A 16,461-nucleotide genomic window follows, 5' to 3' on the forward strand; every position below is an offset into this window, starting at 1 on the left:
CTAGAGGATACTGGGAAATTGAATCTTTTTAAAATTTAAAAAAATATTTTGATTTTTCAAAAGATTTTATTTATTTATTTGACAGAGATAGACATGGCGAGAGAGGCACAGCAGAGGGAGTGGGAGAGGGAGAAGCAGGCTTCCTACAGAGCAGGGAACCTGAGGCAGGACTCGATCCCACGACTCTGGGATCATGATCTGAGCTGAAGGCAGACGCTCAGTGACAGAGCCACCCAGGCGCCCCGGGAAATGTAACCTTTTTAAAGAGAAGAATAAAACAATTTCTTATTAATTAGCCGGGTATAGGAAAGGCCCTTTCCTGACGCTTACATTTCAGATGTGATTGGCAGCATGCAAATCCAAAAGCTTTCATATTCATTCTCTTTGAGAGGTGTGTTTTATTAACTCCTTGAGAATTAGAAATATTCCCTTTTTTTCAAAGTGGAGTCTGGAAAAAACAGGATGGGGCATTTAGCCCTCATAATTAACAAGGGCCGAGTTTCTTTTAATGTTGCCAACTCAAGCAGACTCAGTGAGGCTTGTGCTACAAACTGCTGTGAACAGTGGGGTTCAGTTCATGCTGGTGAGTCTGGCCGAGGTCCACTTTGTCTCTGCACAGAGGGGAGCACTTCAGAGCCAGCGAGGGCTGGTTCTCGGCCATCCCAAGATTCATCTGCTGTACGTTCACTCATGTTCGTTATTGAGAATCCTGAAACGAAAGTCGTCTCTTAATCCCAAAGAGAGCTGTTTGGTAGGAAATGTCCACATCCAGTGTAGTTGCTGATAATCTCGAAAACAGGAAAATCTTCATGCTGAGTCATGCATGAAGTCATGGCTGAGGGACACAAGATTAAGAGCAGTGTCTAAATGCTGGAAATGGCAATGATTCTCCTGGTTCCACTTTCGCCCCCATGATCCACTGTCCACACAGTAGCTAGAAGGAGGCTAGATAAAATCGAGATCACATTTTGTGGGGTCTTCCACAGCACTGAAAACCCCAAGTTCTCACCATGGCCCATGAATCCCTTTGTATGCTTGTGAATCTGAGCCCGTCTCCTATTTCGGTTTCCTCAACAACAGACTGCCAAGAAAGTGTTGAAGGGAGAACCACAAGTTTCAAGAAACTCAAGAGACCTAGGAGCCACATGCAAAGTGTGAATTCTGATTGGATTCTGAATCGAACAAAACAACTATAAAAGAATTATGAGGCAAAAGGAGTAACTTGAACATGGATTGGATATTTGTATTAAGAATTATTGTTCATTTTTAAAGCGTCATAATGGTATTGCGATTATGGGTTCTTCTTGCTGTTGTTGTTTTAACAACAGCCCCTGCCTTTAGGAATACATCCTAACATCCAGGTGAAACAACAGGGTATATGGACTTTGCTTAAAAATAATCTAATGAGTGAGGGGAGGAGTGAGCAGGTATAAATAAAATGAGGTTGGCTACAAGGAGATAATTACTGACGATGGACGATGAGTATTTGGCAATTTATTATACGGTTCCTAAATATCTCTGTAGCTCTGCGAAGGGGCACAAACATACTTTATAAGTTTGAAAAACAGGAGACAGCAAGACATCTTGGAAAGAGTATAATCTTTGAAGTGAGATATCTGCAATCCTGAACTTGTTTTTTCCTACCAGCATCACCTTGAGTGACCTGAGGCTCTGTTTCCTTTTCTATAAAACTAGGATTATAAAATCTCTGAAGCACAACAATGAGAACCAAATGAAATCCTGTAGGTCTGTGGTCTACCACAATGGCCAGCACACAGAAAATACTTAAAAAACGGTGTAAGAAACAGTAATAGAAGTATAGCACCTTACTCCTGATGAGTTGCTCAGTTCTTATTTCTCTGTAGTGTTACTGAACTTTTCCTACCTGTGCATTGTTTCTTGCAGACCAGAATGGAAACTGCCTAAGAAAGCTTTAGTTTTTAATTTTTTTTTAAGATTTTTAATTTTTATTTATTTGACAGAGAGAGAGAGAGATCACAAGTAGGCAGAGAGGCAGGCAGAGAGAGCAGGGGAAGCAGGTTACCCACCCAGCAGAGAGCCTGGTGCGGGGCTCCATCCCAGGACCCTAAGATCATGACCTAAGCCAAAGTCAGAGGCCCAACCCACGAGCCACCCAGGCGCCCCTAGTTTTTATTTTTTAAGATTTTATTTATTTATTTGACACAGAGAGAGAGAGATCACAAGTAGGCAGAGAGGCAGGTGGGGGGGGGGCAGGCTCCCTGCGGAGCAGAGAGCCCAATGCGGGGCTCGATCCCAGGACCCTGAGACTATGATCCGAGCCAAAGGCAGAGGCTTAATCCACTGAGCCACCCAGACGCCTGGGAAGTTTTTTTTTGTTTTTGTTTTTTTAATTCTTTATGTGCCTAGAATGGTAATGGGTATAATAAATGACTCTTGATTGAACAAAGCAAAAGAAGGTATTTGGCCTCTGGGTTTGGACATCAGGAACTAATATTGAATTGCTGACATGAACAATGTCTGTGGAATGTCAACAGGTGTCTGTTATAAAACCCGTGTTTATCTGTACCACGCTCTGTTCGAGGCACAGAAGAGTTCTGAAAGTTGGAAAGAAGAAAATTTTCAAATACTGGTGAGCATTTGAGATTAATCGTATATATATTTTTTCCTATTATTTTTGCTAGAGTAAGTAGGAGCGCTTTCTTGCATTTGCTGCGGTTCTGTCATGTCTTGTATCGAGACCAATTTACTTGACGTTGTATGTGCTTGGCATTAAAAACAGGGTAAGAATTCTATTTTCAAAAGGGGCATAGTTAACTGTTAGCCTCTGCCAAAGCAATTTCCCCCTCCCTTCCTTTAACCTCCCAAGGAGACAATTGGTGACATTCTAAGCAGATGCTTGCTCAGAGAGTGGGCAGCAAGCCGTGGGCAGCCTGCTCGCTTAATTTTAAGCAAGATCTTTGTGTGTTTTATTATATTAATTAGTGTATTGGCAAGACCCAATGGGCTTTTTAAAGCAGCAGGGGTTTTGCTGATCCCTTAATTTGCAGTTTGTGATGGCTCTTTTGTTTTTGTTTTCGTTTAATTCTTCCACCCATTAAACCCTTCAATCTAGCATTAGCTGTAACTCCCTGTAAGGCTAGAGCTTCAGGGAGTGATGCATGAAGATGGATGGTGGCCTTAGGAAGGGGGGGGGGGGTGCTGACTGCACTTTTTCTTTGGTCCTGGTTTGAAAGGGGGCGGCTACATTCATTTTATCCATGTAGGCATTTTACCAGTGGAATGAATGCTGAGAAAAACGATGCCACATTCAGTGTGCTTTTTAGGGATGTGTAGAGAAATTCTTCAACCTTTCATGTGAACTTTAGGTTATGCAAGTAAAAACACCTGATTTAGACATCTTGGGCCAGTGAAGAGAAGACGGGAGGAAAGGCGTCAGAAAAGGGTGTATTTGTGGATTTTTGTAAATGAATGTTGAGGGAGATTTTCCTGTTGCCCTTGATGAACTATTTGTCTTCTTACCACTGTTTGAGGGCAAAGATGCTTCCTTGCCTCAAGGAATCCCTGCCATACCCATTTTAGTTAATAATACTCAGTTCAGGCTGCCTGGGTGGCTCAATTGGTTAAGCTACTGCCTTTAGCTCAGGTCATGATCCTGGAGTCCCAGATCAAGTCCTGCATCAGGCTCCCTTTTGTGGGGGGGGGGGGGGGAGTCTGCTTCTCCCTCTGACCTCTTGCCTCTTATGCTCTCTCTCTCTCTCTCATTCTCTCAAATAAATAAATAAAATCTTAAAAAAAAATAATACTCAGTTCAATTCAGCTTAATGCTTCATTCTTTCTCTACCCTCTGTGCAGGCTTGACCCATGGCTTTGAGGGGAAAACTACATGGTCAGCACTTACATCTCTCTGTCTGTAGGCAGAAAGAGTCAGGGGACCCCAGAAAAAGAAAGATGACACATAGCTTTCTGACATAAGAAAAGTCATTTGAGCCCCCATCCCCCATCTTGTGGTCTATGTCTGACCGGCACTCCTCGCCCCAAGCACATTTCTTGCAGAACTTCCTGGGACAGGTTGAAATTGCAGAATAGACCTGCAATGATTCAGTAGTCAACGATTCTAAAAGAGCAAGAGAAGGTGAGAACAAGCAGCCGCTATCAGGCCAGGAGATAATCTAATCCTATCAGGGACAATAAATCAGGAGTAAAACTCTCAGCGCTGGTTCAAAGGTAAAGACCAAGCGGACACACATTCTTGAGTTAATTTTGCAGGACTGAACCTCCTGTGAGCATCAGATACCAGACCAGCGGGAGCCAGAGAGTTGATGATGCCCCAATTCCATGCTGACCTCCCCCTTCTCAAGCTCCTTCATGTATATGTACGCACCCTTAGCTCCACACTTACCCAGTTTTGTTGTCCAAGGAGACGCTGTTTAGGGAAATACCCAGTGTCCTCCTTTGCATGTTGCAAGTATAACCTTCCCTTTCCTGTTCTTCGGCTTGCTTGTGACTTTTGCCTTGACTGCAGGAGAGGAATGCAGTTTCAGGTAACATGCCCAACACCTAAAAATGGAGGAAATTCTTTATTACTTAAAAATGTATTTTGAATGCTGGCAGGTTGTCAGGAAAACAGAAATAATGCAACCGAATGTATAGTCTTCTTGAAAAGTGGCTTTAGTATTGCTACTTTTGGTTATCTAATGGCCGATGTGGAATTTCTAAAAGTAACATTAATGGAGAGGAAGATATTTCTTAGTTTAATTACCTATGCCCCTTTATTGTTATAATAGTAATAAAGATGTTTTTCTCTGTATAGAAAAAAAATGTATTTTGTTGAATATTCAAAATATTAAAAAAAACATGAGGCCATGGTTGGAGTAGGGGAGAAACACAAAAGAGTTATTCTTGAGGAAAATTTGAGAATTAAGGATTGCTGAATTAATAAATAGATACCTTATGGTTAATGTGAAATATAATAAAACATCCCATTTTAAATCAGGTGTGTTGTTTTTCTTTTTTATTTTCCTGAGTGTATTTTGATAAATTCCTAATGGAACAGGTAAAGTTTGTGTTAAAAGCTCATAACCAAACAAACTCTTCCAAAACAAATGGAGCTTTTACTTTTCAAAATTTACTACTCTTTTTGGGGGGAGGGAGAGAGGAAGAGGAGGAAAGTAACTTGTAACTGAAGAGGAAAAAAAATGAAATAGCAACCCTTGTCTCCCCCACATCCCTCCACAATGAGACAAAGATAATTACTTGGGAACACTGGGATCCTGAGGAAAATAATAATAATAAGTAAAATAACTTAGAAAAAGAAAGACATAAATATAGAAAATCATTTAAATTATTTACAACAAAATAGGCAAATTACAAACAGACATGTAGAATGGCCTCTAAATTATAAATTATTCAGTCCATCTTGAAAAAAACATCAGGGATAGTGTTTAAAATCCATTTAACATACACTCTTTCCTTTGGCTTTCTCTTTTTATCTCTTTTCAAGGACATTATGCTTGAAAGGGTATAGGGCCTATTTCCTGAAGTGTTCTCTTCATTCACTGATAATGGGAAATAGAGAAAAGTAGAGACAATGAAAACAGTGTAGTATTGAACACCCATGGGGCCATTGAACACTGTGGAAACAGTCTAGGTTCTGAAAAACTATTTTGGAAAATTCAGGACTGTTAAGTGCGTTGAGGAGGACTCAGGTCAGGGGCTTGTAAAGTGTATGTCTTTTCTGAGAAATGCTCTGGAAGAGATAAGAAATATTAGTGACAATTACGCCTTTGAAGGGATGCTGCATTACAGTTTGATTTTAAAACTTCCATTTAAATTTTGTTTTCTAGTATTTATTTATCAGTGGTTAGTCACTGTGTAGCTTACCATTTTTCAGGGGAAGAATTTTATTTGTAAAGCAGCACCTGGTTTCTGTTGTTCCCCAAGCTCTTTCTTTGACTGTTCTTGTAAGGAAGTAACCCATTGTGGAAAATGACACAGAATGACCTAGGCTGTGGACAAAACAATGATCTTCAAATTCAGAGAACTTTGGTTTCAAGTCCATGCTCTATATCTATTGGCTCTTTCCCTTTGAACAAGTTACTTAACCTCTTCGTGTGTGTGTGTGTGTGTGTGTGTATTCCCCCAAATATTTCATTTATGGATACTGAAATTTCAGTTTCCTATCATTTTCACATGTCACAAAATGGTATCCTTTTCATTTTTTCTCAGTCATTAAACCATGTGAAAACCACTCAGGTGGGCCAGGTCTTAGTTTGTCCACGGATCTAAAGAGTCTACTCTCCAAGCTAATACTCTCCTCCATCTTTTAGTAGCACAGAAGCTCTTCAGAAGTCGCAGTCTGCTAATACTCTCCTCCAAGCTAATACTCTGCTCCATCTTTCCATCTGGAAAGATTGTCCCAGACCAGGCTAAAACAGACCAGGCCCTGGGATAGGAAATGGGTAGTTCCCACTCAGCCCTTTGTCTTAGGAAGAGGCTCTTGTCAAACGCCCATGTTACTTGTATAATTTAGAACCACAGACAGATGAAGAACAGAAAATCAGTTTGTTGCTCCTCCTTTCAGATGTACGGTGGAAGCTTTAGGAATCCTGGGAGCCAGACTTTGGATTCAAGCTCTCAACTCTTCCCTTACAGCTCAAAAGCACTGGGACCCAAAAAGGAAAGTGATTTGCCCATGTGAGTGGGTGTGGGAACCCAGGTTCATGCCTCCTCTAGTCCAAGGATTCCTCACTTCCAAATGTAGCGTCTGTAAAGTCAAGACTCAAGGCTGAGGGTCCTAAATTCCTGCCGGGGGTAGATGAGCAGGGCCCTTCTTAAACTCCAAACTGATTACACACCTGCCCTTCCAGGCTGTGCTCCAAACCCAGGGCATCCCGGCCCCCTCTGCTCGTCCCTGCCTTCTGTGGGTGAAAACGAAGGCTGCAGACTGCGACTTTGGAAGAGCTTCTGTGCCTTTATAACCACCACCTGTGGAAGGAAGGACCCAGAGAATGGCGTTCATTTCCTAAACTAAAAAGCTGAGGCCCAACGACAGCAAAGTGAGGTATTGGCGGAAATAGGACTTGAACCCAGGTCCCTGAACTCCTGAACCCAGGTCCAGGCTCTTTCTCATGCCTGAAGTGCAGGGGGAGGCAGAGGTCCTCGTGATCTGCCTCTCCCTACCTTAGTTTTCTAATATATAAAATGGACATTATAATGGTACTTACCTCCTAGAGCTGTGTGGCGCTCGGGAGAAACTGCTCATTAATGTGCTTAGCACATAGCCTGGTTCATATTAACACCAGAGCTGAGAGAGTATAACTTTTTTTTTTTTTTTTTTTTAAGATTTTCTTTATTGGGTGCCTGGATAGCTCAGTTGGTTGATCCTCTGACACTTGGTTTCAGCTCAGGTCATGATCTCAGGGTTGTGGGATCCAGCTAGGGTCAGGCTGAAGCAGACTCCGTGCTCAGCGTGGAGCCCAATGGATGGCTCAACCCCATACCCTGACATCAGATCTGAGCTAAAACCAAGAGTCCCCAGCTCAACTGACTCTACCACCCAGGCACCCCAATTATAACTATTTCTTCAAAGACTGTCAGTTTCTAAAAATTATCCTCTCTTTCTTCAAGAAACAAAGGCACATTTATGTCTTATGTAGAATGCGATCTCACCCAAAGGTCACAGACCATTGAACTGAATGAAAATCATAGATATGCCATCAGGTACAAGTTCTTATAGAGGGGTGAAGATGATAATGTTTTCCAAGTTTCAGCAGAACAAACAAGTCAGTGGGAGGGATCGGAAAAGTAAAATAAAAACACAGCAAACTAAACCTTGGGTGGAAACAATCATATGTCATAGTCCAGTGACAAACAGCACAGACTCTGGGACGAGTCTACCTGGGTTCAAATTTCAGTTTTGCTACTTACTTGTTATGTGATACTGGGAAAGTTACTTAACCTTGCTGTGCCTCAACTTCTACATCTATGAAGAGATAAATACGAAAACCTGAAAGAATTGTTGATATGATTCCCTGAGAGAAAATTCACAAAGTGCTCAGGACAGTGCCTGGCATGGTGTAGCTGTTTGTTCAAAAAACAAATAGGGGTGCCTGGATGGCTCCCATGGTCAAGCGTCTGCCTTCGGCTCAGGTCATGATCCCGGGGTCTTAGGAGTCCTGCATCCGGCTCCCTGCTGGGCGAGGAGTCTGCTTCTCCCTCTGCCTCTCCTGCTCCCCGCTGCTTGTGCTCTTTCACTCTCTTCCTCTTTCAAATAACTAAATAAAATCTTAAAAACAAAAAACAAAACCAAATATGGTCATTTACTTATTACCTTAAAACAGGTCCAGATTTAGTTTGCTAGGGTAATTTAGTATGAAGAGACTCTCAGAAGAAACACCTGTAACACACGCAAGGCCCATGTTTGTCCTTTCCCTGTCTCTTCCTCAAAAAAGAGAGATGTTCATTTTTATCCATTTAATTGCGGAGGGAGGAGAGCTATGGTTTAATTGTTTATCTTTTTCAACCTTTTTTGGGGTGCATGAGCTTGGTTTGTTGGGCACACAGTTTGCTCTTTACCCTTAATGCTTTCACAACTGGCATTTTTGGACCAGACCATAAGGGTATAGGAGAGTAATGGAAGAATTGGTTTTGAGATGTTTTTGTTTAATCCTCTAGTTCAGATGATCAGAGGGACCAATACAAAGAGAAGATGCTCATTCCAAGGTTGGTAGTGAGCCCCCATTCCCCAAAGCACTGGCAGCCTCCAAAGAATTGGAAGCTATCATTTTTGATGAGGCGTAACAGATTTTTATTTTGAAGCAGAAAGCTTTATCCTTGATAAAGTTCTGCTTGTTGCTCATTTTGCGCCATTACCACGGTCTCTGAAGTAATGTTTAGGGAAAAGCATATCCTCAGTGTTCCTTCTGAGAGTAGTTTAGTAGATCTTAAAGCACTTCAAACTTTTAAAAAGATTTTTTAAAATTATTTTTTTAAAGATATTTATTTACTTTATTTTTAGATAGAGAGAGAGAGACAGAGAGAGCGCACATGAATAGTGGTTGGGGCAGAGGGAGAGAATTTCAAGCCGACTCCCCACTGAGCATGGAGCCCAATGAAGGACTCTGTCTCATGACTGGGAAGTTGTGACCTGAGCAGGATGTTTAACAGACTGAGCCACCCAGGCGCGCCCCCCCCCTTTTTTTTTTTTAATTTTTCATTTTTTTATTAACATACAATGTATTATTTGCCCCAGGGGTACAGGTCTGTGAATCATCAGGTTTACACACTTCGCAGCACTCACATTAGCACATACCTTCCCAATGTCCATAACCCAGCCACCCTCTCCCTACCCACCCACCCCAGGCAACCCTTAGTTTGTTTTATGATACTGAGTCTCTTATGGTTTGTCTCCCTCCTGATCCCATCTTGTTTCATTTATTCCTTTCCTACCCTTGGGATTACTGCTAATTAAAAATAATTTTACTACTAAAACTCAAGTTTGTTTTCCTAACATCCAAGTTTTTCTTTGTTTATTAATTACAGAGTTACTACACCCAAAACAATTCCAAACTTGGATTGACTGATAAGGAACTTATCATTAACTGATAAGGAACCTTCTTAAACAGGCAATCCTCCCTTTGCACACTACCATGGGACCATAAAAATAATTATGCAGACCGAAATCATACCAAGCATTCTTTTTTTCTTTTTTAAAGATTTTATTTTATTTATTTATTTGACAGACAAAGATCATAGGTAGGTAGAGAGGCAGGGAAGCAGGCTCCCCGCCAAGCAGAGAGCCCGATGTGGGGCTTGATCCCAGGACCCTGGGATCATGACCTGAGCCAAAGGCAGAGGCTTTAATCCACTGAGCCACCCAGGTGCCCCTGTGCCAAGCATTCTTAATAATCAATTGTTCTGTGACCTTTTGTGAAAACATTAAAAATTGTCTCACTGTTGGTTATAAATGGAAATGGAAATGAAAAAGAACAGTAAAACTAATATTTAGTCCACTGTAATTTAAAGCCTTAGGTTGAATATTAGATTTATAAAAAACTTATCACAGGGATTTTGACTAGCACTTGCCTTCTTCTCATCATACAATTTATGATGTGAACAACTTCTCAACTTTGGCTAATTCCCATACTCTTTCTGAAGTTGGGATCCACATATTAACCTTCGTGCTTTCAGTGTTGTAAAATAGCTCTGAGAATTGCCTTAACGTAAAAGATTTTTTTTTTTTTTTCTGTTGTCATTTCCCCTGGGACATCTTTTTCCTTTTCGTCAAAACGACTTTCTTGGGGCGCCTGGGTGGCTCAGTGGGTTAAAGCCTCTGCCCTGGGTCCTGGGATCAAGCCCCGCATCGGGCTCTTTGCTCAGCAGGGAGCCTGCTTCCTCCTCTCTCTGCCTGCCTCTCTGCCTACTTGTAATCTCTGTCTGTCAAATAAAATAAATAAAATCTTTAAAAACAAAACAAAACAAAAAAAAGACTTTCTTCATTTACGGCTACAAGTTTGCCGTTGCTCGGTTCCTCTAGCTGCATACGTAATGTCACCAGGCTCATGGTCAGCTATTTCTTTAGAGATCCCCTTCTGCTCCATTTGAATTTGACATCGAAGATTACCACTTTTTGTTTGGCCAGTTCCCTCTTTCAATGATCTGTTTTTGTAAAGTATCACATGGGTTTATTACCGGGACATGAGAAGCTTCCACAACCACATGCTTTCCTGGCTGCATATGACCGGCATTACGGATGAGCAGTGACGGATCACTGACAGACTTTGAAGGCAGTGATGTGACGGGTCAGTGATCGTCATGGGCATCTGTGACTTACACAGAGATTTGTGGACTAAAGAACAAGCACGGAGTTGATACCTTATATAATCAGGTGATAACTAGAGCATAGTTATCTGCTGCCAGAGCATTGGCAAATGATGCTGTTGAGCTTAAACCCATGGTAACTGAATTTTGTGCATAAGGGAACCATGGAAAGTGAAGACTGTCTAGAACGTGTGTGTCTTCTGTGGTATAATATGAGGGATGTTAAAGCAATGGCTCTCAACATACTGTTAGGGTGATCATTCTACAAGGCTTATTCGACTGCATTATTCTTCTGCTAAACATCCTTGAGTGACTTTCTATCAACAGAGTGAAAATGACTACAATCCTTCACTCCTCCCTGTGCCTCTACCCTTTTCAATATGATTTTTTATCTCCTCCTGTGAAGAGGTGAATTCTCTTTCCCCACTTCTTGAATCTTGGTTGACCTTGTGACTTGATGGTATGCTAGTGCTTAGCACACTTCGTCTTGCTCTGCTGGGACCTTCCTCTCTGCTGCGGGAAGCTAGCCAGCTCCAGGATCAACGTCTGAACAGACAATGTCCCAGTTCCCAACTGACCCAGCAGTTGACTGAATGAAGCCAAGATCAGGAGAATTGTCCAACTAATTTAGCTCAAAACGCTGACCCCCCAGATTTAAATTAGTTTTGTTTTAAGCCAGTACACTCTGGAGTGGTTTGTTTTGTAGCAATATCTAACTGATACTCTTCCCAGTGCTCACAGGACCAATTCTGACCAAGGGGCTTTCCAGCCATAGCTTAGAGACACCCCTAGCAACACAGGACTCCCCACCCTTAATAATAATCTTCTCTACTTTTGTGTAATATGAGATTAAAACCAAAACAAAACCCCAAAACGTGGCTCTGATCATTATAGTTATCAAATCTCTAAATAGTAATGAGTATATTTGAAACTTATTTCTTTATAACAGCTGAAATCTATTCTCCTGTAGTTTCTATTCATTAGACCTAGTTCTACCTTTTTTTTTTTTTTTTAAGATTTATTTATTTATTTGAGAGAGAGTGAGGGGAGCATAGAAGGAGAGAATCTTTAAGCAACTTTCCCTGAGCACAGAGACTGACATGGAGCTCGATGGCATGACCCAGGAGATCATGACCTGAGCTGAAACCCAGAGCACTCAGCCGACGGAGCCCCCCAAGTGCCCTGGACCTAGTTCTACTTCTTTTTTTTTTCTTTTTAAAAACATTTTATTTATTTATTTGACAGAGAGAGATCACAAGTAGGCAGAGAGGCAGGCAGAGACAGAGGAAGAAGCAGGCTCCCCGCTGAGCAGAGAGACCGATTCAGGGCTCGATCCCAGGATCCCGGGATCATGACCTGAGCCGAAGGCAGAGGCTTTAACCCACTGAGCCACCCAGGCGCACCCCCCCACCCCCAGTTCTACTTCTTAGGGAGAAATAAAATAATCTGAGTCTCTCTTCCACGTGGATGTTCTTCAAATACTTGAAGACAGCCACTGTGCGCTTCCCTGAGACTCTGCTCCTTCACGCTGTCTATTTCCAATCCTGAGTGACACATCACCTTCTCCAGAAAGTGTTGTCATTTCCACTTCAACAACAAATTCCTCCCTGTTGGTCAGAGTTCACCACAGAGTAGCAATTCCCCTAGTCACTTCCTTTACATGATAAAACTGTCAGGCAAGTGAGGACATTTTCAGATCACTGCTCTTTAGCTGATTCGATTTCGTAATCTACATTATGAAGGCAACTTCCTTCTTCTCCTCTCTTCTTTTTCTTTTTCTTTTTTTTTTTTTCCTTTTTCCATCTGGCCTGCCATAGCGAGGACTGTTTGGAAACGATCCTGAGACTATTTCAAGGACAGAAAAATATCAGAGAGGCTGGGATTCAAGCAAAACACTTGCCAGGCACAAGTTGGGACTATTTTAGAGTATTTTGTATCCTGCATTTTTGTTTTAGGTGTATTCCTCAGATTTTAATGTTTTCAGGTGTTGAAACCTTGGAGAAAGACTCGTTATACCTTACATATTGCTTATGTTTATTGAACGTTGTTATTTGGGCCTTTAAGGCCATAAATATTGATTTTTATCTGGATGCCCTCTCTTTATGGCTTGGGTCCAGGAGCAAGAGTAGGGAATCCTTACCTAAGATAGTAATTGTGCTCCCGCCAGAGATCTGTACAAAGGAAGCAATATCCTGGTGCTAGGACAGAGTGCCAGAGGAGAGAACAGAAGTAAGGACGCGTTCTCTTTGCTGAATATGTAGAGAGAGCCAAGAATCAAATCTTCAAGGCATGGGGTTTCTTAGGTGAAGGACTTACATATGGGTACACCATTTATTGGTTACACAGCCATTGGTTCTACATGAATGTGTAATTAGCTACCAGGGACGAGGGGCAGCAAGGGGGATTGAGTCCCCTCTCTATTACTTCCGAATCTGAAATGGTACACCGTTTCATCCTGGGTGGGGCAGGGAAAGAGATCCTTGGAACTTGATCTTTACAAAAATGTTTTGCTTAAATCCCTATAAGAGCAATGTCTTCCAACTGGCCCTGTTTTCCAAATTATGCTCCCTGCCATCTCTCATAGCAAAAGTCCTTTGAATATTGACACGTATGTAGAGACCTTTCCAAATTCCCATTAGTGCATAACCTCCAAACTGGCATACGAGTTGTAGCAATTTTCTCTCGAACTCTAGCAAGCATTCTGTCACCAGTAGAAATGTGTGGCTGCCTTTGAGTCCCTGCCACTTCCCAGGGCTGGACCCAGCCCATTTTTCATTAATGGCCATTTTTTTCCTTTATGTCAGTGGCATGCTCTGCTTAGAACTCCAAAGCTGTATGTCCTATCCTTGTTTTCTTCCAAATTGTCTTTAGTAACTGGAGCCTAGACCGGAGTTCCCTATATGTGCCTGATCACCAGCTCTGCAGAAGCCAATCAATCTTTTGAAAATCCTTTTTAGGTAGGTAAAGTAGGATAAGGGCTACGGGGGATAGCAACCCCCAGCCACCTAGGTCATCAAGAGTTTCTTGGACTTCGGGATTCCAGGGAGCTTACTGCACACTGGGTATGGCTGGGCTTCTTGTCTGAAATATTCTCTCTTAAACTGCGCCTTTCACTCCCCTAGCCCAGTCTGTAATCACTACCCCAGCAGTCTCCTTAATTTCCCTGCGACCCAGGTTGAATTCTGAAGCTCTTACAGCTCATGCCCACTCTTTGTCCTCTAGGCGTCTCCCAGTTTGGCAGTAACTGTTAGGGGTGTACCTGGTTCTAAAATGATGGTTTCGTCTGAGATCAAACTGGGGGTTTCACCTTCATTCAAAGCAGCCTCGATAAGCTGAAAAGCAAAAGCACAAAATAAAACTGTGAAAGGTAAAGTGAAATGGTGGCACTCATGTCAAGGGGCCATTAAGGAAGTGAGCCTTACTTGTGTCCTCAGCAGACGGAGCCATGAACTACTGAACTGGTCCAAGTTGCAGAGATTCCAAAGACACCCCAAGCACCTGTGATTTGCTGCTTTGCTTCGTGACAGCCTTAGCAACCCATTATGTTCGGCCAAGGTTAGTTGTCTGTCCAACCAATCAAAATTATTTGTCAACAACTCATAGAAGCACTCTCTTTGGTCTTTTAAAACCCCTGCTTTTTGTTCCCTAGGGGCACACAATTTGGGTTGCTACCCATGTCCGTGCTCCCTGAATGGCATTTCTGAGACCCCCCAAATAAATACTTTTGTTTTATTTCTGCTCTGCCTCTTTTCTCAGTTGACAAACAAGTAATGTGTTACCTATATGTCATTTGGGCCCCTGGCCCCTCAAAGAGTTGGCTAAGCTTGGTCCAAACCCCAATATCACCGTCTGCGAGGGTCCGATGTCCTCTCGACTCCTCATGCTTTCCTCTGCCCTCGGCATTCCATTGCCTTCAGGTGCATCTCCGATCAGCCCCCACGAGATCCTGGATGGGAGATCTGTCCCTTCACCACATTCAACTCACTCACCTCAAGCCTTTCATGATTTTTTCCAGTAGATCTGCCTGAGGAGTGGTGGTGGTAGTCTTAAAGAGATGTCACCTCACGGGCTTTTGTTATCCTCCATCTACCCCCTCTCTGTCTCCTTCTCTTCCTTTTCTGAATCTACCACAAGACCCATCTCCCTGTCCTACACAGGGCATTTTACCCGCATGCAGACGCTCTCCATTTCTGAGCTTCCAACATACACAGGTTCCACAGGCTTGTCTTCTGTACAAATACAGCACCCTCCCTGAAAGGGAATTCTGATGAATTCAACTTTTCCATTCCAATGCACTAGAAAAACAGATTGGGAAAGGTCATGCTATGGCCAGAACTACTTAGTGCCATATTTTGGGAGGAGGTAATTTTTCATCTTTACTTTTGTAGTCTATTTTTTTTTTTTTTTTTAGTTAGTTTTGCCAAATAGCTTCAATTAGCCCTAGGTGGAATAATTTTTAAGGGCTCCCTCAACAGAGAATTACTTCACCTTTAACCCAAACAGTGTTGATTTGGTAATGCTTTCTCTTTGCCTCTCCTCTCCTGAAGACTCTAATTTGATGCAGAATCTCTCCCAGGGTAATGAAAGAATTTCTCTTTACTGTTGTGAAAAGCATAGCTGGGATACTCCCTGCGCTCACTGCTCGAATTCTCCTTATTCTGCTTATCCACTTGGCCCTATTGAAACAGATTGTTTGACGGCGCCTGGGTGGCTCAGTTGGTTGGGCAACTGCCTTCAGCTCAGGTCATGATCCCGAGTCCCGGGATTGAGTCCCACACTAGGCTCCCTGCTTGGTGGGGAGTCTGACCCTCTGCCCTCTCACACTCTCTCTCACTCTTTAGTAAATAAATAAAATCTTAAACAATACAAAAACCCAACCAACGAGATTGTTTGAAAAGAAGGAGAAAGCGTAAGAGGAAGGAAGGAGGCGCGGGGCTACTTAATCACCGTTGCTGTTTTCCCCTCTGTATTATAAAGCGAGTCTCCAGTCCATTTGATATCCGTTATTAAGCATGGTTAGTAGGTGAAGGGGAGGACAAACTATTAATGGGTACATGACGAAGAATGGATTATAGTGAAATGCACTTTTTTTCATCTTTATTGTATCATTAATCACTGAGGGGAGGATAGGAGGCTTTGTCCTTTTATTTATTCCACTTTTTTTCTTTCTTGGAGAATCTCTGTGTTTTACTTATTTAGCTACACTTTACATGAAAGAACTTAAAGAATATTTTTTATTTTATTTAATTATTTTTTAAAAAAAAAAGATTTTATTTACTTATTTTCAGAGAGAGAGGAGCGAGAACGAGCACAAGCAGACAGAATGGCAGGCAGAGGCAGAGGGAGAAGCAGGCTCCCTGCCAAACAAGGAGCTGGATGTGGGACTCGATCCCAGGACGCTGGGATCATGACCCGAGCCGAAGGCAGCCGCTTAACCAACTGAGCCACCCAGACGTCCCTATTTTTTTTATTTTAAATGCTTGGGAATTTACAGAGCTTTGTTCCTAGATTGGTATTATATCCATCTCAGATGAGACTTCAGAGTCATTTGCCCAAGGTTGATATAATAATAAAAATTGCCAAGTCATAAAATTTTTTCTAGTGCACTTGTGCTCTCTCTCTCCCTTTTCCAGTTTTATCCTCTGTTTTTAATGCTTTACA

At 42.2% G+C, this 16,461-nt stretch overlaps 1 protein-coding gene across 1 annotated transcript; it reads right to left on the minus strand.

Annotated features, from left to right (window-relative positions):
* Positions 1 to 206: 206 nt before the first annotated feature.
* LOC116582113 lies at positions 207 to 14,973 on the minus strand. Its single transcript, XM_032329490.1, is given in 7 exon segments — positions 207 to 945; positions 4,364 to 4,539; positions 5,863 to 5,987; positions 6,837 to 6,966; positions 14,060 to 14,132; positions 14,223 to 14,468; positions 14,968 to 14,973. Coding segments are annotated over 7 exon segments (894 nt in total). The 3' UTR covers positions 207 to 807.
* Positions 14,974 to 16,461: the final 1,488 nt, after the last annotated feature.

The sequence above is a fragment of the Mustela erminea genome, chromosome 2, assembly GCF_009829155.1.
Source record: "Mustela erminea isolate mMusErm1 chromosome 2, mMusErm1.Pri, whole genome shotgun sequence".
NCBI lineage: Eukaryota > Metazoa > Chordata > Mammalia > Carnivora > Mustelidae > Mustela > Mustela erminea.